Consider the following 24,828-nt stretch of genomic DNA (forward strand, 5'->3'; position numbering starts at 1 on the left):
AAAAAAGGGGCTCTCGTATTATTCGGATTGCGACCTGTAAGCTGGAAAGCACGATCAATCGTGTCTCATGGAAATAGACTGGCCGTGCAACATGTAAGCCACATGAATACACAACTGAAAGAAGTCGGACAATGGTCCTTGCGGAACTTCCTGGTCAACATCATGGATTGCAGAGCTTGAGAAGCCATTCAAAGCATGTTGAGAAAAGGAGTGTGGCTAAGCCTCTCTGCTACGTCGAATTCCAAACCTAGCAAACCCTCTGCAACGCACTTTTTATTTTAGGAAGATGGATCACATCGCCATTAGTGGTGGTTTGGAACGAGCCCATTTGTTCTTCATAGAGGATTGAGTCGGTTGGTGTGAACCACTGAAAATTGCTATTGAGCATGGCTTTCAGTCAGTTAGACCTCATGGGTGATGAAAGCACAAACTATAGGACGTGACAACGAATCGGCCTCCTTGAAGCCGCAAAGATGGATACCACAGATAGAAGATCATGCCTTTAAAATAGCATGCCAACTAAAATCTGCTGTCTCCATACCTTTTGCGCAGCCTGTTCCTCACCCTCTCTTTTAGTGCTTGTGATTCCTTGATTTTTGCTTTGAGTAAAGTCTCTTCCGGCACAATTTCATCGCCTAGTCTCTCTCTGAAGCATTGCAGGCTCGAGTAACTCGCCGCTTCAATAACATCCTGCGTGATCTCAATTTGTGCTCCCCGTTTCTCGAAGAGTAAATTCATGAAGACCGCAGAAAACTCTATTCTTGCCGCTGCGAGGATCACGTCTGGTGTTACTTCCACTTGGTCTCCAAAGTAGTCAAAGATGGCTTCTATGGTTCCAGATGCATACCCTTTCTCTGCGATCCTTACGAGGAGATCTGGCGTGATTTGAATCTTCACTCCCCGCTTCTCAAGAATCATGGCTGTGAGCTCATTCGAAGACCGCATCTGGGCCGCCGCAACAAGGAGGTTTGGTATTTCCTCACTCTGGCCGGCTCCTCTGTCGAGAAGTAATACAAACGCATCCCTTTGAGCATTTGTGGCAGCTAGCATGAGTGGTGTTTCTCCACTCTTGCTCGTCGAATGGATGTCGGCTCCGTGATCAAGGAGAAGTTCGATCACATTAATATAGCCTGCACACGAAGCCATGTGGAGGGCGGTACCAATATCACGAATCTTTGCGTTGATATTGACGTTGCCTTTCTTGATCAGGGCACGAACCACTGAAAACAGCCCAAAGTAGGCTGCCACTGCCAGGTCAGTCATTTTGTACCATTTCAGCTGGTGACGGTCAAGATGCTCATCAGTCCACTGGAAGGAACAAGAGCACACCCACTGCGAGGTCTTCACATCTACGTGGCACAACTCGACTGCTTTTTGTAGGAGTTCCCCGCTTATCTTCGTGTCCAGCTCTCTGCAATGCTCCGTCCAGTAATCGTGAGCATATAGGTAGAATGCATCGGCATCTTTTGCTGCTGTGACACCATGAGCAGATGATTGCTGCTCCGGTAGTGAAAGGCAACGGATACAAGCACGAGTGATAGCCTTATGATAGACGGGAGGCTTGAAACGCCCCTTCCATTTCCATTTCTTGCCATCATCTTCTGAGGACTTTGTCAAGAATTCTCTCACCGTCTGGTGGATGAACGAGATTTTGGAATCGTGTACATCAACAAGAAGGCCACCAAAATTCTTCACGATATCTTTGAATGAGTCCCTCGGCCAGAGCTGGACTGATTGTCCAGGATCAGCCAACGCGAGAGCATGGTTGGCCTCATCGAGACTGAGAGGTCGATTTGCCGCAAGAATGAGCTGTAAAAGATTGGGAGTGTGGCGAAGGTCATTCATTTGGTTGAGCATTTTCTCATAAGCTTGTAGATGTCCTTCGGGGAGCTCCTGGAGCAAACCGTTCACGTCTGAGAGCTTGCCGTAGCTAACAGGGTTTTTTTCAATGATAGAAAAGGTCAAGCGTAACCATAGATATGTGCGATTGTTCATGCTCTTGAGATGTTCTGCAATGCGTTCTTGATCCTGTTTGCTGAAGTTTCCGAGCAGATTGGGGATTTTGTCATCGATGACAAGGTTGATATCTGCGCTGATAGCTGGAGATTTGTCATTGCCGTCTATTTTCATAGACGAGGCGTCCGACAGGCTGTTAATCGAGCGCTCGATTTGGTAGTAAGGTCGGCATGTGATGAGGAACTTCAGTCGGCATGTGCGTCGCGCTGCCGTTTCAGTATTGGAATAGAAAGCTGTGAGCTTCTCCACTATGATGTTTCTCTCATCTTCTCTACACTCGTCGAGTGCATCGAGGACGCAGATGATCTCGCCAGCGTCCGGCTTGGAGGCACAGTCCAGTAGTGTATTCCAGAGTTCGTTAGAGTTCTTGCGCAGTGCATCTCCATAATTCTTGTGTCGATGTAGAGCGTTTTCCATGAATCTGCCCGTCAGATCTTGGATGAATAATTGATGCAAAATGGCGGAAAGGGCATCGTGGCTGTGCACGCGGCTTTGGTCTCCATCTTTGAAAAAGAAGTGACAAACGGTAGAAGTTGCGGGACTTGTGGTGAGCTGCCAGTCGTCAATGAGGGAGCGCGAAAGGACGGATTTTCCACACCCAGGACCGGCCGATACCCAAAGAAGGCTCGAATCGCTTCTGTCTCTCCAAGAGCAAAAGTGTTCATCTTCCAAGAACCAACCGCAAGTGCCTTCAAGTTTGGGAGGATTGAAGTTCTTGTACTCTTCATGATTTGCTGCTAGGAGCGATAATAGAGCGCGCTCTTGGTCATCGTTACGGTCGCTTTTTCGCTGCCGTCTCTCATCTTCCAGAAGTTCATGAATACCTTGAAGGGCTTGTCGTGACTCGTATATCTCCTTCAGCCGCTGTTCGCAATTCCGTTGTGCCTCTCTAGCGTGTGCTATGTCAGTACACTTCTTGCAATCATTGCTGAGCTTGTCGACGAGTGCAGCCTTGTTTTCCCAATCATTTGAGCCAGTGGCATTTTCCAAGCCACGTGAGAGCTGCGTCTTGGACATGTGACAAATGACACGAGCCTGAAACTCAAAGATGTGAGAATACAGCTTGACCAGCTGGTCCCATGTCGCGCGATTGTGCTCAACACTGATCTCGGTTGGGAAGGCATCATGGTAGATTTTCCAGTAGACCAGGACACGCTGCATAGAGTCGAAAGCCGCCAGCATGGACCCATGTTCAGTTGATGCATTTTCGAGAAGCTACAATTTTCATCAGTATTTTGATCGTGATCGAAAAGGTACAAGGTCTGAACGTACGGGCAAAAGAATTGATACGCCAGACCATGCCAGGGCGGCAAACGGCTGTGCACTCAGGGCCTGTTTTACGACGCTGTCACATAAAGAGAGGGTTTTGGTGAGCTTTTCAGCTTGTTCTCGAACTTTGATATCTCTCCCAAGGAAGGAAAACTTCCACTGATTCGACTGGCGCTTCTCTTCCAAATGCTTGACCGTAGACTTGGCCCAGTCGGTACTTGTCAAGTCCCTCAGGGTAGGACTGTCGGCATCAGTGATGGTAGTAAGGTGCGTTTCATAGGCTGTGGCCAATTCCCCTTCTCGTCGGACGAATGACTGGTACGCAGTGGCCCAGATGTCGGTTTCTGCGCTATCGTCGGGTTTGATGGCGCCCGCTTCATAGCTGTTGTCCACAGTGTCACTGTCTGCAATACCATTGTCAACTATGTCGCTGTTCAAGACATTGTTTTCTGCGATCATGTCGGGCTTAGCGTCATTGTCCTGGTTGCTATTGTTCACAATGTCGCGGTCCACAGTGTCATTTTCCTTGAAAATGTCCTTGGGCTCGGTGTCCTTGACCTCGGTGTCCTTGACCTCGGTGTCCTTGACCTCAGTGTCGTTTTCAACAATGCCATCGACTTCATTGTCCTTGACCTCTGCGATGCTTTCTTCAACAGTAATAGTCTGTGGAACAGGCTTCGAATCAGAAGTTGGCGGTGAACTGCCAGCCAGTTCATATGGCGGCGCGTCCGTCGCGACACCAGACTGCGAGGACACAAGCGTAATGGTGGACACGGGCGGGTTTGCCGTAGATGGTGTCTGGGGCTCGTCGCTCACCGGACGTTTTTCAGTTACGACCGGGGCAGCTCCTCCGCGTTCGGGGGCTCTCAGCGGGGGCTTTTCTTCTGGGCGCTCCTGCGACGACAATTTGGACTTGGATTTGGACTTGTTGCGCAAGCTGCGCAGCAATGGCCGCAAGAAACACCCCATTGTGCGTAGTGGCAAGACACAATGGCAACTATCGTGAGAAAAGAACGAGCAAAGTGCTCAAAGGCAGTAAAGGCAATAAAAGACATTTTTGCATCAGGGCTTCAGACTATGCTGTGGGCCACAAATCCAATGTGGGACATGATATGGACCTGCTTCAGGGGTTGATCACCGGTGGAGGTTGAAATTTACGTAAATACAACAAGAAACCTCTCATAGACACAGAAAGACATGGGGAAATAAAGTACGGGGAAAATAGGCAAGTGCAAGCAGTATATTGTCGCGTGCGACTATGCCGTGGACAATATTCTTGGCAGGTCGTGCGTAGCTCCATCATATTGCTGGAGAAGAAAGGTCGGAAAGTCCATTTGCCAATAGTCCAGCCGAGACCCACGCCCATATCGAGACCTCAGGTCCACAGTGAGTCGGTGGACCGGACATTGACGTGAGAACAAGTAAAGTCGTACAATATTCCTTTTGCTGATATAATCGCACCAAGTGGTAAATAGGCTCGCCTCAGAGCTGATCCTTTCGCTATATTCGATAAAGGGTCCGTAGATTTTTTGACTTGAAGTGGGTACTACTGGTTCCGAAGCCACCCCGTGATGGTATCGAACAGATTGATGCCTTTCAAATTACAGGCGCGCACAAATGGTTGGACACCTGGTACCACCAACAGTTCCTGATTCGACGTCGGCGGCGTGGATGCGATCCAACGAATAGTCATTGCCGATAAGATTGATGAGTTGCCAACAGAGACCTGCTTGCTCAGTTCTCTCAATCTTTCCTCCAAAGTCTGTGAGACGGCTTCTGCGTTACTATTTGAGCTCGAACGAGGATATGAGACGTCGGTTGGTTGCGAGGCAGACACGGGATATTCTTGAGCCTCCCGAGAAGAATGACTTCCTGTCTCCTGATGGTAGCTTCGCGAACGCCGGAAGTCACGCTGCTCAAGCCCCCTTGTGGATGTTTCTGCGTCAATATGTCTGTTCAAGGCTGCAGGTGCAGGGTTCTGGACGGATGGTGTCACAGCGTTATCGTCCATGTCAGAGCGACTTCTCTTCACGCGTGGTGTGGAGAGTTCCTGCTGTGACTGTGGTACAGCAGAATAATCGATACGATTACCATTACGCATATTCACGCGTGGTTTGAGAGTGGTGCTTAGCGGAGGACCGAACCCTTCCGTGTCAGACTCCTCCTCGTCATCTGAATATGGAGGATGGATAATGCTCGTGCTGTCCATTTGGAACGAAAGACCAGTGTGTAGAGCTGGAGGTGCGCGAGCTTCTTGTTTCTGCGGAGACGTAAAAGAGACCGATCTTTTGAGACCTCGAGGCGCAGCCTCTGAAGTAGTGGTCAATACGTCATTCTTGTGCTCTTTCATGAATTTTTGAATGACTTCAAGCCATCCCGGCCCGTATTGTTCAACCTTTTTCGGACCAATACCCTTGATCAGCAGTAGTTCTTCCTTGTTGACTGGCAGCGATTTGGACATTGACTCCAAGACACTGTTGTGGGCAACCATGTAGCCATCAAAGTTAAGTTCCCTGGCATATTGCTGCCGGCGCTCAACCAAGCGGTAATAGAGTTGCTTTTCAAGCCTTTCGGGTAGTTTTTGTTCAATCTTGGGAGGAGACGCCACGGATAAAGTCGTGCCCGGAATGGCGCTTTGGCCATTCTGTCCTATGACGATCCTGGAATCCTCGGCCCAGCTGCGCTCGCCGTTCCCGGAAAATGAGACCGACTTGACCAGAGTCGGGGGAGGTGCACCCGCCCGAACACCAGTACGGCCACTGAAACGCGCAAAATATTCCGATGCAGTGGCCGGCACTTGGAGGCGAATGGCGCCACGTGTGGGGAAGCCTGGACCATCGTAGGTTTTATAGTGGTCAGCAACCACTGGGAGCGGTGGTGATGGTTGCATTTGTGCCCTCTTTGCATTGAGGCAGTGGTAGAGCATGTACCCAGCATACGCATCATCAGCAGCATACACCATCTGACCCTGCCGTAGAGGCTTGCTCCAGTCGCTTTTTCTCACGCTGTTGTCCTTGCACAATGGCAGACCGAGTATTTCTTCCACTTGTCGCGCGAGAGCCACAAGATTGGTCCTGAGCTTGTCCGGTTCGCTGAGCCCAAACTTCACCAGGGTAAACAGATGACTCAGCTCAAAGCCGCTCCTGGGCTGGAGGCCCATATGCTGGCGGAGGCGTGCAAAGTCGGCATCCTGGATCTTGACGCCGACCTTGATGATGTCCGGAGACTCGATGATCTTCTTGAGCGATGGTGCCAAAAGTTCGTCCACCGTGTTGCCACCGTGTAACGCGACATGGAAAAGGGCAATCTTGCTCTCGGAAGCAATTTGTATAAGGCTGACCTTGTCTTGCAATCGAGCCGAGTTCTTGTCTGGCCACGGCCATTCCATGTCAAAACCCAAGACAGCCTCTCCCAAGAACTCCTTGGCTATCTCCTCGGATTGTGCCTTGGTATTGCTGTAGAGGATCCGCGGCAACTGGCCATTTGCACCACGATACAACGTATGAGTCCACCATCGCGGCTTGGGCGGTTGATTATGTTGGTGCTGGCCATTATTGTTCTGATTTTCGGCGCCGAAAGTCGCGCGAAAGGTCAGAGGCCAACGCGGTGCCGTCGCGCTTTCCCCGGTTGACCGCGAGTCATTCATTTCCAACACGTCTGGCATTGGCTATATCTGACTTGTGTGGAAATATGAATTGATAGATCACATATTCTAGCAAAGTGAGACATTATCAGACGAGAAATATGAATAGGGAAGTGCGGCTGAGCGCGAAAGGCATAATTGTCGTTGTGATACAGAGATTGGGCTTGAATCTTTCATTTTTTGCTTCTTTTGATCTTTCGGCAGTCGTCCCAATCTTGGTACCCACGAGCGATTAGGACAGGGGGAAAGCGTGTGGGATTCCCCAGCTTTGCCAGCTCATGCTCTTGCCCTGCGCTAGCAACGGCTTAACGAGTGGGTTAGAAGGGACGTTGATGCTATAACGCCGGGGTTTGCTCAGCTACTCCCAGCAAGTGCCAATCATTGTAACGCCACAAGTCAAGGGGTTTTTACACGTCGGCTCTTGGCACCAATGAAGAAATGTGAGCAAAGTCAAAACGTCAAGTCGTCCATGTAACGCTTGACAGGTTGCCTCTTATTCCTTCAAGGTGCGCTCATGCAAGCTTGAAACAGTGTTACTCGCAGCTTGTCTACACAACTATATCCTAGAGTATACTTTCGCCATCGTCACCTACATCTTTTGGGCCAACGTCGTTTGCTTTTGCTATTATCCATACCAATGGTGTCTATTTCACTTACTGCTTCTTGTTCAACTGGTGTCCAATTCCATTAAAGTTATCGCTTGCCGCGCGCCATTCGCCTCAAGGGTCTGCAGCCGGGTCCCCCAATTTTCAGGTTCTAGCCTCACTAGTAGGTACAGTGGCTTTAAGTTACTCACTGTTCGGCTGAGAAAATGACCACACCCAGCCAGCACTAACGAGCGACGATTGAAACCAATCCCACAAGCTAGAAGGTTGAGTTCCTTTGCTCGGGGGACAGCACGACACTTGAGTCGATATACGAAGCAATATAGGCCGCAAGGTGTGTATTTGATATTATCCAATTCTTATCCAATTTTTTACATTAAGGAATTACTATGATTACCTAGTAGTTTATTTGTGTAAAGCTCGACAGCGGTGCGCCATAGTACTCCAGCTCCACCCTCTTGGTGTTGATGAAGCTGGTGTTGCCCCGCCACTTCTCCACGTCCGTCTGTCCGAGCAGCTGCATCTCCGTCACCAGCTCGGTCCGCAGGATATCCAGCATGGCCTCGACGCCCTCCTGACCAAAGACGTTGGCAAACATGGGCGGGCGGCCCAGACCCACGGCGCGGACGCCCAGCGCGAGCAGCGCCAGCACGTGAGTGCCGCGGCGCACACCGCCGTCGGCGTAGATCTCAATCTGGTCAAAGACCTCGGGGTACTGGGCGTGGACGTCGAGGAGGACCTCGACGGCCGTGGGGGCGCCGTCGACGACGCGGCCGCCGTGGTTGGAAATGTAGACGGCGTCGAAGCCGAGGTCGGCGCAGAGCTTGACGTCGCGGGCCGTCTTGATGCCCTTGGGCACAATGGGCAGCGACGTCATGTTGCGCAGGCGGTTGAGCGAGTCGACGGTGAAGTCGAGGGTGTGGCCCGTATCGCTGCTGCCCGAGCTGAAGCGCAGAGATCGGTCGCGGATGCCGCCAATGCCCGTGTTGTCGACGGTCAGGAAGATGGCCTTGAAGCCGGCGGCCTCGATGCGCGCGAGCTCGTCCTCGACCCGCGTCGTGTTGGCCCACAGGTACTCTTGGTGGAACATGATTTGGCCGTCGGCAGCGGCAGCTCCAATCTCCTCGATGCTTTGGGTCGCCGAGATGGACGGAGCGTACAAGACGCCGGCCGAGGCGGCGGCCTTGACGAGATTGGTCTCGGCGCCGTCGTTGGCGTGGCCTGCATTAGCGGCAGGGGCAATGAAGAAAGGGGCCGCGAAGTTGTAGCCCAAGATGGTTGTGCTTTAGCGGGAACGAGATTAGAAAGCGTGGACCTCGTATACTAGCGGATCGGCATCAAACGTACTTGAGGTTCAGGTTGCTCACGTCTTGAAAGGCATATCCGTTGAACAGGATCTTTCGGAAGATGTCAAGATTATTAATATATGCTAGTGATTGGGGCATTGGTCAGCAATGGTTGCCTAGGTACGCAGGAGCGTAGACACTGGGATGCTTCTCACTTGTCTCATCAAGGGCGCCTGTTCGATATTGGGTATAGTATTTGGCCGAGAGGAAGTTCTTGGCCGCCATTTGAAAGTCGTTGAGGGAAATCATGTCGTCAAGATCGGGAAGCTCGCCAGCAGTCCAGCCGGACACATCGAGGCCAGTATCCGGGAGGCCTTGGTTGTATTCCATGTTCATGTCCACCGCATATACTGAGCGGGTGAGCGCCAGCCCGTAGGCCAATCCGCGAAGAATACGAGCCATGTTGAATAAATGAATATACAAACAAAAAGACGAAAGAGCGTTATTAGTTGAAGTAAAACAAGACGAAGCACAAAAAACGAGCGTGGTGAACGTCAAGGTGAAGAAGACTCTCTCGCCCTACCAAACCTCGAATTCGCACAAGAGTGCGAGAACCGACTTTATAACTAAAAAAGAACTTTCTATTTCGGTAGTACCGGCGGCCTTGTACATAGTATGATGCTGTAAGCCCAGGCTGCCCAGCTTACCACGATGCAAAATCCGGCAAGGCCATTCGCTTCAACCCCATATACAGGCTTGGATGCCCCTGCAGTCAGGGTAGTACTTTTTCTCATTGATGACCAGGTACTTTAAACTCTTGGCCCTAGGGCGACTTGTTCTCGGGATCGGTTCAACCGCGCGGTATCCTGGCAAAAATCTATGCAGTCGATCTGCCCTTCGTGAGCTATCTCGGGAGCTACTAACTGCCTAGGGGCGGTGATCGGCACACTGCTCCATTGGTCAATGTAATTAATTGAGCACCGGCGCGCACCGATACGAAGACTCCTTTCATCTCGGCTGCAAAGAGCTGAGCTGCAGTCTGCAAGCCAAAGAAAACCAGAGGTGCTGAAAAGAGGCAATGTTTGTTTTTGGATGCAACCCAGTGGTTTGCATACCAAACTCGCTACTCCGGAACCTACCGAGCTGACGTGCCCCGATGAGTCTTGTCCAACTCCAATTCCGTCAATAAGGATCTCATGCCAAGAATAATTGCTCGATCCAGGTAGCATTGGGGATCCAGCAGCCTGCGAACAGGTCACCATGGGAGGCGCAAAAATATCCACCTGCAGGACATGCTCAGGTACCAGACGGAGGAAAAAAGCATTTGGCACCGATCCATGTAAATGTCAGCAAGTGAGAGCAAGCAGTGAGCAGTGAGCAGTGAGCACGTATTTTGACTCCCCTGTCAAAAGTCAGACACCCATCGCATATTCATCCCGACTGCTCGAATTGATTTCTTTTTTCCCTCCTCCCTCTAAGCAAAACTGCTCCGTAGCATCACTAGCATGGCAGATTAACAAGAGAGCAATATAGTCTTGCTCAGCAAGCTTAAGCCTCTGCCATCGATACTCTCTTATCTAATGTAACGCCCCATCCGGCCGGCCAGGGGTAAGATTCCCAGGGCCTTTTCGTTCCACGCAGCAGAAACTCACGTGAGTTATCTGTAAGTGCCCGTATCTGCACTCTGCGCATGGGTGCCATTTCTTCAAATATTGGTCCTGACTGCATATTCCTATCTGATTAAGCATGCACCATGTTAAGCGATGGTAGGATCAATAGGAGTGTTTTTTTCCTTTCTTTCCTTGATGTTTAAAAAAGGCCGAAGCCCCCCGGCAATGGCGGGCCGCCTCCTGTTCACCCTCATTGTGGCGCACAATTTTCAAGGCGATGCTTGCAGGCAAATGCACACATTTCCCACTAGAGTGGCCTCCAAGGCCCCCAGCTAGGCTAACAGCCGTTAGTATCAACGCCCGTTATCTGCGGGACCCCTTCTGATGTCGCCTTGGCGGTGGGAATGCAAGTGCTAAACTCTATCGTACTAAATCCACCCTAACTTGGGCATCCTGTTCGTATTACAAGATGGCTCCAGTGGCCGCACGCACTCCTTCAAAGCAAGTCGTGCTTCTTCCCACTTGTGCGGAAGAGGCAGGTCCGAGACGCAAACATTCATCGCCACTCGAGTATGGGCTGCTTTTGCGGATGAATTGGTCATTATGGACGTTGACGATGAATGAGGCCAAATGTTGTCAAAACCCTTCGGTCAAAATCAGGATATCCGCAAACCCGAGCCGAGCCAATGGGTCTGCTAGCATTCAAAGAGGCCAACGTGGTGGCATTCGCTTACGAGTCCATTGATGGGGGTGTGGAAAGCGATTACCTACTCTCTGCACTTGATAGAAGCACAATTTACTTTTCGACGTGCTTGCTCCGAAGGGATCGCCAAGAAATCGTGGCCATTGTAGCCGCGAGTGGGGATTACGGCGAGCGTGGTTGCAGGATTCGTGTATTGGACGCGTTGACTGATAGGTAGTATTGGCATCAGTCGTGTTCGGAAGATCGCAATAAGAAGAAACACTTTATCGAGAGGCCCAACAAAGATACGGGCATACTTGGCAGCTTGGCTGCTTTCTCTCAGGCAAAGGAAGGGAAAAAAGGCCCATATGCAGAAGAGCAACCCGACAGGGGACGGGGGGAGCGCACTGATGCTTGCCAGGTCAAAACACGTAAGCCCTAATCCATAAGAGCATTGCCATGGCCATCGTACATGTCGAAACGTGATTGACCATTTCCTACTGCGTATGTACTCTGCATCCTTTGTAATCTTTGTCATGCACTCAAGAAGCAGGTACATGGACAATGGGTTTCCGACGGTTCTTCGGCTGACACAATTTTTCGGGCATCACATCACAAAAAGCAGCCGCCTGTCCACGTCATTCGCGGGAGAAGATCCGATCTTCGCAAGAATACGCCTGCTGTTCTGGGGGGAGGAGGCCATGACTTAAAATGGGCCTTTTCGACTGAATCAGATAACTGAGCCTCACAAGCCTCGGTATTCAGCGACTTGACAATGACTCGGGGGACTGAATAGTGAAAAGAAGAATAGGGTTGCAACGGCTAATAGTGTAGGTTGTCCGTAAACGTATCAGCCACTTCCGTTCCTGTCGCGAAGTCTTGATGCTGCCGTCCAACGGCCCTTGTTTGGCCTTGTTCGGGCACTAAAAGAGCCGCTGGAGCCCCGGGACCCATATATCCGTCAGTGCTTCCTATAGGCCACGCGTGACCTTGCATCACTCATGGAGCTTGTAAATATAACAATACAATTGTCCTGCATATTGCGGTGTGCACATGAGAGTAATTCCCTCTTAAAAGATTGGGAATTACTAAGAACTTATTTTCAATACAGACCAGGTAAGCAATTTGGTCATTTAGGAGAAGATGCCTAGTTTGAGAGCCGACCGTCGAGGGGATATATCGTAAGACATGTTCTCCTGGCCAAGGAGAGCATGCGACTGATAAGAGATCGCTTATAAGCTCTGATGACGTGTTGTAACTCAGTACCAAATACTAAACAGGCCAAATGAATCCCAATGGGGACAGAAACTTTCTTCGCTTTTGAGATCAGCAGTGGAATATTGAACTTCAATGCCTCCCAGGACGACGAATGACTCGCCGCATGCCTTGTTTGGAGTCCAGTGACCCAACTGTCGGACGATGATTGGGCGATTTGACTCCGACTCCCTCGTTTGTCGTTCCGTATACTGACTGGTCAGATCACGGAATCTATTGATAAGTCCCGTCTGACTTGGAATATTATTCCTCCTTACTTCTCGAAATTATCATTCGAGGGCTATGATGCAGTCGTGAAAACATGTTTTTCTTCTTTGAGTTTGAGACAATGCACTCCGCGAAATTGCAGGCGCGAAGTTCCGCGCGACATCAACATCGAGCCGTGCTGCCATGGGAAAATGTGGAAATGACCCGAGACTCAGTATGCCGCTCTCTTAGAAAACCAACGTGCGATCATCGCCGGTTCGAAACGAGACAATTCACACGGCCTCGGCCGCAGTCAAGAATTCAAAAAAAAAAAAAAAAAAAAAAAAAAAGTACGTGCTCACGTGCTCACATACTCATATGGGACTTTCAACCCTGGTGGCGCGTTACCAACGGTATAACACAACTGGTATCACGGACTTGAAACACGGTATCAAGAAAATGGTTCATGTTGGCGAGTGTCGATCATCTCATGACGAGAAGCTCTCATGAGTACATATAGTCGTGGTTCTCGCTGCATTCAACAACTCTTTTTTCCACCATCATTCACCGCACATTCGCTTGCACATTCGCTCATTGAACAACACTTACACAACTCGCTACTCACGCCATCATTGACAATGGCGACCGCTCGTTCCATGTTTCTGGCAAACATCCTGCCGCTCGCCGCAGTACAGGCCCTCATGCTTCCTCGAGCGGATCTCTTCTGTCAGTTGGACGCAGTCGACTTCCTCCCAGCGCTGGCCAACTACGACCCAGCCCTGGAGTACTGTTCCTCCAGCTTTCCAGTCCCAGCAACGACGGCAACAGTGACTCCCATCACAGATGCCTTTACCACCATTACAAGAACTGTCACCGTGTTCAGCAGTCTGATTACTCCTGTCGTTGCCACAGATACCGAACTCCCGACTGTGGTGGGTAGATACCAGACAATTCATGCCTTGACATAAACCCCATGATTACTAACTACCTTTTAGATCATTGATCCCCCCGTCACTAAGGTAAAGAGAAGCGAAGGTGGTGAAAACGAAGAAGCCCGTCGTGGTCTCTTGGACGGCTTCTTCGGAGACAGATTCCCAGGCTCTGGCCACCAACATCATTGGCCCGACTTTGTGCCTGGCCGCGGCGGTAACGGCGGCGGCGGCTACACCAACAACAATGCCGGGTACGGCGGTGAGAGCCCGTATGGCGATGACTACGACGACGGTGGTGATGAGTACGATGACGGCGAGGGAGACACTCCCGATGGTACCTGGTACCCGGCCCCGGCGCCCGAGACGACCAGTGCCGATGTGGACCCTACCTTCATCATTCCCACCATTACGCTGCCTACAATCACTGATCCGCTCCCCACCATCTCCTCTCTCGTGTCTTCTCTCACGAGCGATCTGGGCCCCATTGAATCGTCACTCTCGAGCTCCATCGCCTCGGTGCTCTCGTCCCTGACGAGCGACATTGACACGGTGCTGCCTACGGTGCTGCCGTCGCTGACGAGCGATCTGCCCATCCCCACGGTCACGCCGTTTACCACCTCGGCCATTACCACGGGCGGCGGCGGCGACTCGGCTCTGTCCAGCCTCCAGTCCCTTGACGCCGTGTTCCAGGGCTCCATCTGCTCCTGCATCGAGGACGCGCCCACCTTTACCATTACGGGCGTCCCGACAGCCACTGGTCTTCTCACCGCGGTGGAGACGGTTACGGTCACCCTGCCCCGTCCCCGTCACGGCATCTACTAAAGCCGCAATGTGGTCATTATGGCAATAGGCACAGTCTAGGTGCTGCATTTGTTGTTGGAATAACACCAAGCCCTTGCTTCTGTCGTCGGTCCATCGGTTCTTAGATAGCCATTTACTGCGTATCCAAGTAACCAAGAATCTAAAGTGTCTTTGTGCTCGTTTCTATACTGTTTGTGTCCGTTTTCGCAATGCATACATTACTTCTATAGTTGACGGCTGTAATAAATTCATTGCACCATCTGACAGGAATAAAGGCATCAGCTTTCCATGTCCAAAGTATTTGATGCATACATATCGTGTATTCTAACAGACTGAATTGTATTCTTTTCTGCCTTACGTGAATCGATACACTCGTTACACAATTTTGAATAATTATAGTATGATTCATATGCAAACCTTTGGGTTTGACGTCGGAAATCGCGGAATCAAGGTCCGTATACCGGCCACCTTGACTGAGAGGAAATGAGCGGGTTGGAATTCGTGGTTCCATCTGAACCTTGGCCCCTTGCAATCAAAGCCTATTTACTGACAGGCAGTCAAGATCTCGAGTCCCGAGTCCATTGTATTCCCGTGGGCCGAACCCACCAAAGTAGTTTCGCGAATATTCTGGTCCAATCGAAAGACAATAAAGACCGTACGATTTGAACCGTCTTTGCTTCGCGGAACCTCTCCGAATGACAGCCGCAGCCTCAATGCCGAAAGAGGCCATGCCGAGACTTGATGAGATCCGCCGCCTGCCGTGCCGTGTTAGTACAAAAAGTGTGTCTCGCCTTGCTACCCTATGCAAGTGCAGTACATTACCTTTTCAGCGACTGCATAAACAGTCGTGCAGATATGCGCGCTAGGGATCATGGGCTGGATGGACGCATCCGCAATGCTGAGCCCCGTGACGCCATGGACCAACAGATCCGTGCCCACGACGCCGCCGAGACGCCGCGGCGTCATGGCGCAGGTGCCGGAAATGTGCCCAATCGTGCCCGAGGTGGTGAGGCGCGCAATCTGCTCCAGCTGGTCGTAGTCGGTCATGTTGGCCGGCGGGTAGGTCCCGACGATCGGGCCAAACGTGTCGACCATGGCGGCCGTTTCATGGAATCGGCGCGCGAATTCAATACTGCCGACCATGAGGCGAGCGTCGACGGGATTTTGGTAAGTCGCATAGTCAATGACGGGCTCTGCGTATCTATCCGTGGTGTCGAGATGGACAGTGCCTCGGCTCATGCCCTTTGTCAATACGGTCGCAAAAGACGATGACCCGTTGAACGGTACCTCTATAACGGCATTATCGTTGCGCTGAATAGAGTCAATAAATAGGCGACGTTGTGCTTCGAAACCGGCAAGTTGGTCCGTCGTGTATGTGACCGGGAGGAACTCGGTAGAGTTTTGATCCTGTAGTGTCTCCACGACTGAAGTCCACGAGTCGGGGATGAGCTGTGACAGAGGTATGAGTGATATCGTATTGCCCGTAGTTACCGCAAAAGGCCCTGAATGTGGTCAGACATACCAAAAATTTTTAATATAGATCAAGGCTCAAACCGGTTCTATTCTCTGCCCATACTTCCTCAGCCCATTCAATGAACGTCGAATTATCCCACATGTATTGGGGACTAGGGTCTAGATCCCTTGCGTCTAGCTTATGTTAGTCTGTATCTTGTGAGCTACTTGATCAACTTACAATCAAATGCAACATATGAGACTGGATGATCTTGAAGATTGCTGCCCACACCGGGTAGGTCGACTAGAACCTCAATGCCTGCTTCTGCAAGCATCGAAGAGGGACCGACACCTACACAATTGTCAACGGCCTGTCGCATTTCACCTTGATGATATGAAACCCTTTTCGCCATGATTTCTATTCGTGGCGACACTCCATAAGGACGACGCACCACTTCTTTGGAGAATCTGAGGGCTGTGAAGGGCGCCAGCTGCCAGAATGATTTCTTTTCTGGCCTTGACCGAGACCACGTCTTCTCCTTCCGGCACTCCGCGAGGCTGAAAATTGATTCCATCTGCATTGAGCTGACTGTCAAACAATATTTCATTCACCCGGTGACCAGTCAAGAGGTGAAGGTTGGCGCGATCCGCCACCGGCGTGTAATATCCGCTCACAGCATAGGATCGCGTCACGGTTTCATTGTCAATTGCGTTCTACACATGTCAGCTCATACCATTATAGAGCACTTCAAGGACTAAAGAAATCAATCATGTCAATTACCGGATACCAAAACACTCCGTATGCATTGCCATTGGCACCTTCCACTTGGGCAGTCAGGCCAGCTTCTTCCATGCCCTGCCACTGAGGTACTAGAGTGATGGTAAGATAATTTGGACACTAAATAAAGTTCTGAGCGGGAAAGGGATAGCTCACTCAAACCAGGGTACAAATATGAAGCAATACTCTCATGTATGGGAGAGTCAGAACCGTAAGCGTCTTGATCCCAGGTAATATTGTACTCGTGAGCCAGTTCTGGAGCTGGCTCTCGAAACGTTGCACTCTATGAGCACGTTAGAGAAGATTTCCTTTTGCAAGATAACTTGTCGGTTCACTTTTTTGAAGTAAGGGAGCAATCCTTGGAAGCCCCAGTCAGACTCCTCATTCACCTTTGCCCAGTTGTCATAGTCGTCGGCAGACCCGCGGGTCAACATCATGCCATTGACGGTTGAGCCGCCTCCCACTACGGCAGCGGCCAGGACCGTGACTGTGTTCCCCAATAGACCGGCTTGTGGTGTCGATGTCACGTTGTACAAGTCTTGTATGGGCCAGTTCACTAATCCGCCAAAACTTGCAGGATCGATCTGTTCCGGGCGATTGTCAAAATATCCATATTCGACCACAAGCACGGTGGCTCGTCACTGTCAGCATGCAATGATATCTTGTTTCTTGGGTGGCCTTCTTACTATCTGGATCTTCCGAGAGGCGATTACCGACAACAAGGCCCGATTGACCGCCCCCGATAATGATAAAGTCGTACTCTTTGGCGACATTTGGGGCAGCAATCTCACGATTCTGCCATGGATGTTTAGAATAGGACTGGCAAACTGCAAGTCGGAACGAATAACATATGGAAAAACTCAATGAAAGGGATAAATGCATTTTGTTTCTTGATTTATAGCAGGTCAGCGCTCTGAGACTGGCAGTGTACGGAAGCTGTTGTAGTGGACCAGAACCCCTTATGCTGTTGGAATTTTAAATTTCGGCACGTAGCTCTCTTATATGCAGAGAGCGACTCCGAAAAGGCATTTCTAGTGAAAATCTTGCATCTGCATCTGCAAAGTTCGCATAATACTCAGTTATTGGAGTCTTTTGTGTGACATTAGTAGTAGTGACACTGCATCGCGTGCATGCCGACTGTCCATCGAGCCAGATAGCCAAAAACTTGCTCCATTTGCAATTGGTCGTGACTAATAATCATAAACAAACCTGGTCAAGAATAAGCATTGCAATGTGAGTGCGAGGAGAGGGGAAGTGAGGGGTACCTGATAATAGTTGGTTGATGTCTTGGTATTGGTTGCGCTATACGGTCGGCAGTGTATGCTGTGCAGCTCAGCATATTGGGGTTTCTGAGCTAAAGTCAGGAACAATGGTTCTATCTTTTGGTCTTGCCCACGAATTCCGTGCCTCAGCGCACCCTACTTTGTTTCAGTTCAATACGCTTCGCAATAGCGAACTCGACTTGTATCCCTATGAGATCGTTCATAATTTGACTAGACAAGCTCCATAAGATCCGGCACACGCATAGTATGAATGATTTTCCCCTCATGGTCGTTCCGGCTCTCTCAAAAACTACTTCAGACCATGTAAAATGTTCTCATTTTCAAACCATATTCTCTCCGGTGTTTGAAAGCTTCACGATTCATCATGTCGTGTACGAAGCAAGCGCCGATAATCTCGCACCGATAGTGCCAGAGACGCAAAAGTCGGCGCCTTCATGTGTTCCTATAATGCAGTCGATGGGGTTCCGGCTTGCTTAAACCGATACATGATGCAAACGCTACTACGAGAGCATTGGGGCTGGGACCAGCCTTATCAATGGATTACATCTGACTGCGATGCAGTGAACGATGTTTGGGAATATCACAATTACACTGCAGACTCAATCACTGCTGCGGCCGCTGCACTAAATGCCGGCACAGACTTGGCATGTGAAGGGTCCATCTACAATGACCTTGTCCAGGCAATATCATTCAACATGACAAACGAGGCAACAGTTGATCGCTCCGTCTCCCGCCTTTACCTATCCCTGATGCGCCTCGGGTTCTTCGATTTGAAGAACAGCAAATATGCCTCGTTGAGCTGGACCGATGTTGACACGTCTGACGCGCGGGATCTGGCCAAGGAAGCAGCAGTTAAAGGCATGACGCTCATGAAGAATGACGGCACTCTACCTCTTCCAGCATCTGTTGCAAGCGTAGCCTTGATTGGTCCATACGGCAACGCAACGACCCAGATGCAGGGAAGCTACTCGGGTGTTGCCCCATACCTTGTCAGCCCTCTGATGGCCATGCAAGCCAAGTGGCAAAATGCCACCTACAGTCTCGGTACTGCAATAAACACGGAAGATTCCAGCAACTTCTCGTCGGCTATAGAGCTTGCCAGTGCCTCTGACTATATCATCTATTGTGGTGGGATAGATGGATGCATCGAAGGCCAGGCGCGTGATCGAACCACCATTTCTTGGCCTGGCAATCAGCTGAGGCTTGTAGGCGAGCTTTCAGCGCTTGGTAAGCCCCTGGTTGTTGTTCAGTTCGGCGGCGGGCAACTCGATGACTCGGTCCTGCTGGCCAACGACAGCGTGTCGGCCATTGTCTGGGCTGGGTACCCAGGTCAGAGTGGCGGAGATGCCTTGGTTGACCTACTCGACGGCACATTGGCATTTGCCGGTCGCTTGCCCATTACACAGTATCCGGCGCATTATGTCGACGAAACGGAAATGGTGGACCCATAGCTTCAACCCAACTCTACCACTGGCAATCCTGGTAAGACATACAAATGGTACTCGGAGCCGGTATTGCCCTTTGGCTACGGGCTACATTACACCGAGTTCAACGTATCGTGGTTCAAAGCTGTACCATCGCAGTTCTCCATTTTGGAAATTGTTACTTCGGCTGGAGGGGAAAAAAGGTGCCGTAGACCGATCCCCTTTTACTACTATTGATCTGGATGTATCCAACAACGGCGGCAAGTCTACCGTGATATCTGACTATGTTGCTCTGGCTTTTCTTTCAAGCACAGACGCCGGCTCAGAGCCATACCCATTGAGATCTCTCGCCGCCTATGGACGACTGTCGTCTATTCAAGTTGGCGAGACGACGACAATTTCCCTGACGATACCCATCTCATCAATCGCGCGTTCAGATGTGAACGGCCACCAAGTCATATATCCGGGAAACTACACACTTTCTGTCGATATTGACGGAAAGATTCCTGTCAGCTTTGCCCTTACTGGAGACGCCGCAACCATTGACATGGTGCCCGAGCCACCCATCAGCCCAGTCCCGTTGGCATACGTTGCTTGCTACTCAGGGGCAACCAACAGCACCGCGGCGGGCACTGTTTCTCAGCTCGCTGATAATTCACCTCAAATTTGCGCTGATTACTGCAATGCGTCGGGATACAAGCTTTCAGGGACTCAAGATCAGACGTGAGTGCCTACCTCAACTGATGGTAATTGAAACCAGGAGCTAATCATTATGTGGCTCAGCGAATGTTTTTGCAAGACAGATATCACAGATCTAACGCCTGTGAGCGATGACAACTGCAACCTACCATGTTCCGGGAATGCAGATTCCATTTGTCGTGGTAATACTTTGTAAGTTGCCAACAGAAGCGGGGAGCTTAATTGCACAGTGAGAACTTTCCTGCTTATTGAATCACAGCATAAACGTTACAATAACACACCTGCATATATCATCCAGCCGCCCACATTCCAGGGATAGCGACAGGCGGCTATTTTATTATGGGATTATGTCGTGATATACCTTATGATTATATACCATAGTGGGAGTGTAACGGAGACCGTATAATGGAACTATTGCGACATACCACTAAGCCATATCGCAAAAGTAGGAGCTCCACACATATCCTTTTGTGATTATATGGAAACAGCGGATAAAGCAATGTCATTGATCGCTAAGCGGACTGTAACGGACTATCAATCTGCTTAATATCATATAGTACCTAGTACACATAATCATGCCAGTTTCGTCTCAGCGACTCATCGACCGAAGTACCGGAGGCGAGTGCTCACCTCTTTGAAACTACTCTCCGTTCAGACCTCATCATGTGTCGCCATATTCGCCTTCTTAGTTGTTTCCAAGACTACCTCATTCCCATCCGCAAACGCCTGGTCACCAAACGCAATTGCGATCTCCTCTAGCGTGTGATTTGCCGTTTCCACATAATAGAAATGCGCCAAGCCCGCCGAAAAGAGGCAGAAACCCGCTATCACCAGGTAAAAGTAGCCATGAATACCCGCGAACGCGTCTGGGGACACCATGCCGATGATGAAATTGAAGACCCAGTTGGAGGTGGTGGCGAGGGCCATGCCTTTGCTGCGGGCTCGGAGCGGGAAGATCTCGGCAGGAAGGAGCCAGGGCATCGGACCCCAAGTGAAACCGTATACGATGTTGTAAAGCATGACAAAGGCATACTGGCCGTTGGCTTTGATGGTGATGTCCAGGCTTGCTTCGGTAAAGGCACAGACGATGCCGAGCAATACTGCCATGGCAATACCTCCAGAGATCAAGAGGGGTTTGCGTCCCCATCGGTCGGCTAGCCACCAAGTAACGATCGTAGCAGCGGTATAAGGAAGCGCGTTTGCTGCCGTATATAAGAGTGACTTTTCGTCGTCAAATCCGGCCGAGGCCAGTGTGCTAGGAAGATAGAAGGAAATGATGTTGATTCCGTTCAGTTGTGCAAACATCTGGACAGTGACACCGACGATGGTACGCTTCCTGTAGCGAGTGAACATTTCCTAACGATATTATGAGCTTGTCTTATCTAGATTGTATGGGTTTCTGGTAAGTATCACTCACAGTCCAGCTTGACTTTCCGAGTTCCGCCTCATAAACCACTGCCTCTTGAATTTCCAGGAAGACATCTTGGACATGCTTTGCCTCGGTGTCGCCGTTGGAATGCAAATCTGCGATTGTTTGAAGACTTTCCTGCATGAATCCATTCTTGGCCAACCACCGAGGAGTCTCGGGGAGGAAGAAAGACATGAGCACCAGGATAGCCGAGAGGATGATTTGAATGATGAAAGGTCCCTGCCACGACATGGCGTCTGGGAGCATGAAATGAAAACCGTAGTCAACCCAGCAAGACAGCATGTATCCCGCAATTAGGCAGGTATACTCGATACCGACCATCATACCTCTTGCATGTGGTGCTGCAATCTCGGTCTGAATAATAGGGACGGTCATGGAGAGGAACCCAACACCAACACCTTGGATAGTGCGGCCGGCAACGAAAGTGGCGAAATCTGGGGCAAAGATCTGGATAAAGGCGCTGAAGAAGTAGATGAAACCGCCCAGGCGGACAGTCCTCTTTCGGCCGATCATATCGCCGAGTCTGCCGGCAATGAGGGATCCCACAGCAGCAGAGGCTTGGAGACAGGCGACGGAGATACCAGTGATGGAGGGACTGACTTCAGCTGTGCTGCCATTGGCACCACCATAATCACCGAAGAAGCGCTTCACGAAGACTGGATTCACAAGCAAACCAGACATGATACCTGCCATCAGTAAGTTATAGCATAGACACGCCAATGGAAATAAGTCAGAGTCAACTTACCAGAGTTGTAACCAAATAAAGCATCGCCCAGACTTCCGAAACCACAAGTTGCGTACAGCAACAGAGATCCCGTGATAGGATACCTCGCGGCAACCTTGCTGGGCTTCAGCTTCTTCTCGATCCAGCTTGCCTCGTCTTCATTTTGAGCGCAGACGAGCTCCGCACGTCGCCTCAACTCATCGTTTCGGGTTGCAACAGCTGAAGACATGACAAAAGAGATAAATGGACGGGTAGATGATTGTAAAGCGTGTTGAGGGGCCTCGTTGTTCTCTTCTTCTTCTCAAATTCTCAAGCTACCCACGTGGAAAAAGATGAAACTTGATGGGGCTGATATAGATAGAGAAGTCTGGGGCTTCAGCAATCTTAATATGCTACCCCAGAGGCTGCCCCGGACAATTGCCCATGCACCGTTGAGACTGCCCCGTGGAGATTTTATGGGTCTCTGTCTAGTGTTGATATACATACGGCTCTTGTGCTTGGCAATTGATAGACTTGGCAACTTGATGGCTTTGACACTAGACATAGATGATGAGGGAGATTCTACCAAATCACAAACAGATCCGAGCAAAACTAACCCTCAATTGAATGGTCCTGGAACGGACTGGGGAACTTGCACCCATGATTGAGCACGTGGGGAGTCCAGCTCCCTGGGACCCAAGTTGGCAACGATTCGAGCGTCATGCTAGTGTCGTCGGAACCGTAGTGGTAAAAAGCCTTGGCACGACCGGAACCGATCGAGAATTGGCATCTCTGGCTCTGTCACTATGGTCAATACTCTATAATTCGATCCGCCGGAACCGATAGCTGACCCGGATCTACTGGCAGAAACAACGCACCAGCAGCAGCACGATCCATTGCGCGGCGCTGCAACGAGTCAGCTCAACATCTCACGTGATTCAATGGCTTCCTCGCCTTTGTGTTCCTGTAATTAGTGCCATCCATCTGCCCTCCGCGGATGCTCATCAGCGCCTGTAGATTTCATCCGCCGGAACCGAAAGCTGTCGCGGATCCACTAAAAGTGATGCCATGCAACACGCTGTTTCTGGGGTTTTCGGCATCGTACCTCTACACAGTACAATATCGGCATTTCAGGAGCATCTATTGATACTGTTAATGTTGATTGAAATATCAATAGTGCCTTTCCGTGCTCTCAGATACGTGAAAAGTATCCCGATTTCGCAAAATCGCCACCATAAATATCATAATCATGACTCTCTTAGGCCGACTTTCACAAGTCCAAAGGGGACAACGTTCCCAGAGCCAGGATCTACGGAAATCAACAACACCTTCGTCTTGACTCCGGCCAGGGAATTTCATTACAAAGAAAGGCTTGTTCCAGAGCTTCGCAACATCGAGAGATGTTCGTGCCAGGTTCACCGTCGGGAGGACTAAAAGACTGAGTAGATGATCATCGTATGAGACGTCTCCGTCACGTTCAACCTTGAGCTCGGCATCTTTAGCCTTGCTGGAGATCAAAACCATGAACAAGTAATCAACCGGTCCGTCCTCAAGTTCCTGTCGCGTCTCTAGATCCTTAGGCGCTTGTACCGAGGCGTGTTGCCAATCGAAGAGCACGTGCGCCAGGCACCACCCATCGTCTATCAACAGCTTGTACGGATAGTCTGTTGGTATTGTAAGTCCAAGGATCGCCAACAGCCAAGGCACATATGCTGTCACATTTTACATAAGCTTTTATTCACACAAGTTATACATGACACGTGCTGGGCGCGCTATATAAATTCGAAGGTGTGGCTGCTGGCAAACACCTTGCAGAGCATGAATATAATTTTTTTCCCCTTTCTTTCCAAAAACTGAAAAAGCTGAGAAGTGCTAATAGCAGACTTCCAGTAACTCTCGACGCTGATGAGGCCCTTACGGCGTTTCAAAAGAATTCCCCCGGGTAGCGTTCTTGCAGAGCATCCTCAACAGCCTGCAAGCAATCCGACTTTCGATACCGATCTACATCGGGCCAGCCGTGCTGACGATAGACACCTTGGACTGTCTCGATATATCCATCTTTTCCGGGCCCCGATGGAGTGTAAATATCTTGAACCCTCATGCAATCAAGCGCGACGAAACTCAACTTCCGGAACTGCCCCTTGAGCACCTCAAAGAACTCCGCAACAGGCCAAGCGGGAGAATCCCCTCTCCATTCAGCCTCTTCATCGTCTTCATCCCAGGTAGCCGTGTCCTCGTCAAACAGTATCGGCCTGATCAAGGTCGAATCGTCATCCAAGCTCTGCTCATCCTTGAGTTCGCCGTAGCACCCGACCCAATGAACCACGCCGAGCTCCGTGTCGAGGAGGAAATAGCCGCCCAACTCGGCGCTCTCACACGCAGTCAACCCAATGACGTGCGCGGGGATGCTGTCGCTTTCCACGTACTCGGGCGGCTCCGAGCAGATCCTGGCGTTCTCGCCATCTTCGTCCGACGCACATGGCGTGTCGGCCCAATTGGCGAACTCAACCCATGGCGCGGCCTGGATGCGCTCGCCGTCGGTGCGGATGTAGGGCAGGTGGCGGAGGAGGTTGATCACGGTGTCGGACTTGCCAAGACCGTGCATTGTTTCTGGTGTTATCTCGGACCAGCCGCCAGGTGGTGGCCGGAGGACAGATGATTCGTCCAAATAGAGTGAGGTCAGAAAGTCGTAGTAGTCACTGATGGCTGCGACGCATTCGTCATGATAAAAAATGTAGGTGGTTGGTTGAGACAT

At 50.5% G+C, this 24,828-nt stretch overlaps 9 protein-coding genes across 9 annotated transcripts; 3 read left to right on the plus strand and 6 right to left on the minus strand.

Annotated features, from left to right (window-relative positions):
• Positions 1-247: 247 nt before the first annotated feature.
• Positions 248-4,254, minus strand: PFICI_03662 (uncharacterized protein; the record flags this gene model as incomplete). Its single annotated transcript, XM_007832243.1, has 3 exons — positions 248-367; positions 565-3,231; positions 3,289-4,254. The coding sequence occupies 3 exons, from the start codon at positions 4,252-4,254 to the stop codon at positions 248-250; spliced, it is 3,753 nt and encodes a 1,250-aa protein (XP_007830434.1).
• A 577-nt stretch (positions 4,255-4,831) lies between these two features.
• Positions 4,832-6,931, minus strand: PFICI_03663 (uncharacterized protein; the record flags this gene model as incomplete). The annotated part of the gene is made up of 1 exon (XM_007832244.1): positions 4,832-6,931. One exon carries the CDS (start codon positions 6,929-6,931, stop codon positions 4,832-4,834), a length of 2,100 nt encoding a protein of 699 aa, XP_007830435.1.
• A 999-nt stretch (positions 6,932-7,930) lies between these two features.
• PFICI_03664 (uncharacterized protein) lies at positions 7,931-9,281 on the minus strand (the record flags this gene model as incomplete). The annotated part of the gene is made up of 3 exons (XM_007832245.1): positions 7,931-8,816; positions 8,881-8,962; positions 9,035-9,281. 3 exons carry the CDS (start codon positions 9,279-9,281, stop codon positions 7,931-7,933), a joined length of 1,215 nt encoding a protein of 404 aa, XP_007830436.1.
• Positions 9,282-13,210: 3,929 nt separating this feature from the next.
• PFICI_03665 (uncharacterized protein) lies at positions 13,211-14,326 on the plus strand (the record flags this gene model as incomplete). The annotated part of the gene is made up of 2 exons (XM_007832246.1): positions 13,211-13,504; positions 13,568-14,326. The coding sequence occupies 2 exons, from the start codon at positions 13,211-13,213 to the stop codon at positions 14,324-14,326; spliced, it is 1,053 nt and encodes a 350-aa protein (XP_007830437.1).
• Positions 14,327-15,015: 689 nt separating this feature from the next.
• Positions 15,016-17,417, minus strand: PFICI_03666 (uncharacterized protein; the record flags this gene model as incomplete). Its single annotated transcript, XM_007832247.1, has 9 exons — positions 15,016-15,060; positions 15,128-15,807; positions 15,860-15,952; positions 15,999-16,109; positions 16,210-16,471; positions 16,539-16,627; positions 16,692-16,818; positions 16,871-17,169; positions 17,222-17,417. The coding sequence occupies 9 exons, from the start codon at positions 17,415-17,417 to the stop codon at positions 15,016-15,018; spliced, it is 1,902 nt and encodes a 633-aa protein (XP_007830438.1).
• An 889-nt stretch (positions 17,418-18,306) lies between these two features.
• On the plus strand, positions 18,307-19,269 carry PFICI_03667 (uncharacterized protein; the record flags this gene model as incomplete). The annotated part of the gene is made up of 1 exon (XM_007832248.1): positions 18,307-19,269. One exon carries the CDS (start codon positions 18,307-18,309, stop codon positions 19,267-19,269), a length of 963 nt encoding a protein of 320 aa, XP_007830439.1.
• A 44-nt stretch (positions 19,270-19,313) lies between these two features.
• On the plus strand, positions 19,314-19,969 carry PFICI_03668 (uncharacterized protein; the record flags this gene model as incomplete). The annotated part of the gene is made up of 2 exons (XM_007832249.1): positions 19,314-19,419; positions 19,455-19,969. The coding sequence occupies 2 exons, from the start codon at positions 19,314-19,316 to the stop codon at positions 19,967-19,969; spliced, it is 621 nt and encodes a 206-aa protein (XP_007830440.1).
• A 623-nt stretch (positions 19,970-20,592) lies between these two features.
• PFICI_03669 (uncharacterized protein) lies at positions 20,593-22,323 on the minus strand (the record flags this gene model as incomplete). The annotated part of the gene is made up of 3 exons (XM_007832250.1): positions 20,593-21,297; positions 21,359-22,056; positions 22,116-22,323. 3 exons carry the CDS (start codon positions 22,321-22,323, stop codon positions 20,593-20,595), a joined length of 1,611 nt encoding a protein of 536 aa, XP_007830441.1.
• Positions 22,324-23,997: 1,674 nt separating this feature from the next.
• Positions 23,998-24,828, minus strand: PFICI_03670 (uncharacterized protein; the record flags this gene model as incomplete). The annotated part of the gene is made up of 1 exon (XM_007832251.1): positions 23,998-24,828. One exon carries the CDS (start codon positions 24,826-24,828, stop codon positions 23,998-24,000), a length of 831 nt encoding a protein of 276 aa, XP_007830442.1.

The sequence above is a fragment of the Pestalotiopsis fici genome (genome assembly GCF_000516985.1).
Source record: "Pestalotiopsis fici W106-1 unplaced genomic scaffold PFICI_Scf_2, whole genome shotgun sequence".
Taxonomy (NCBI): domain Eukaryota; kingdom Fungi; phylum Ascomycota; class Sordariomycetes; order Amphisphaeriales; family Sporocadaceae; genus Pestalotiopsis; species Pestalotiopsis fici.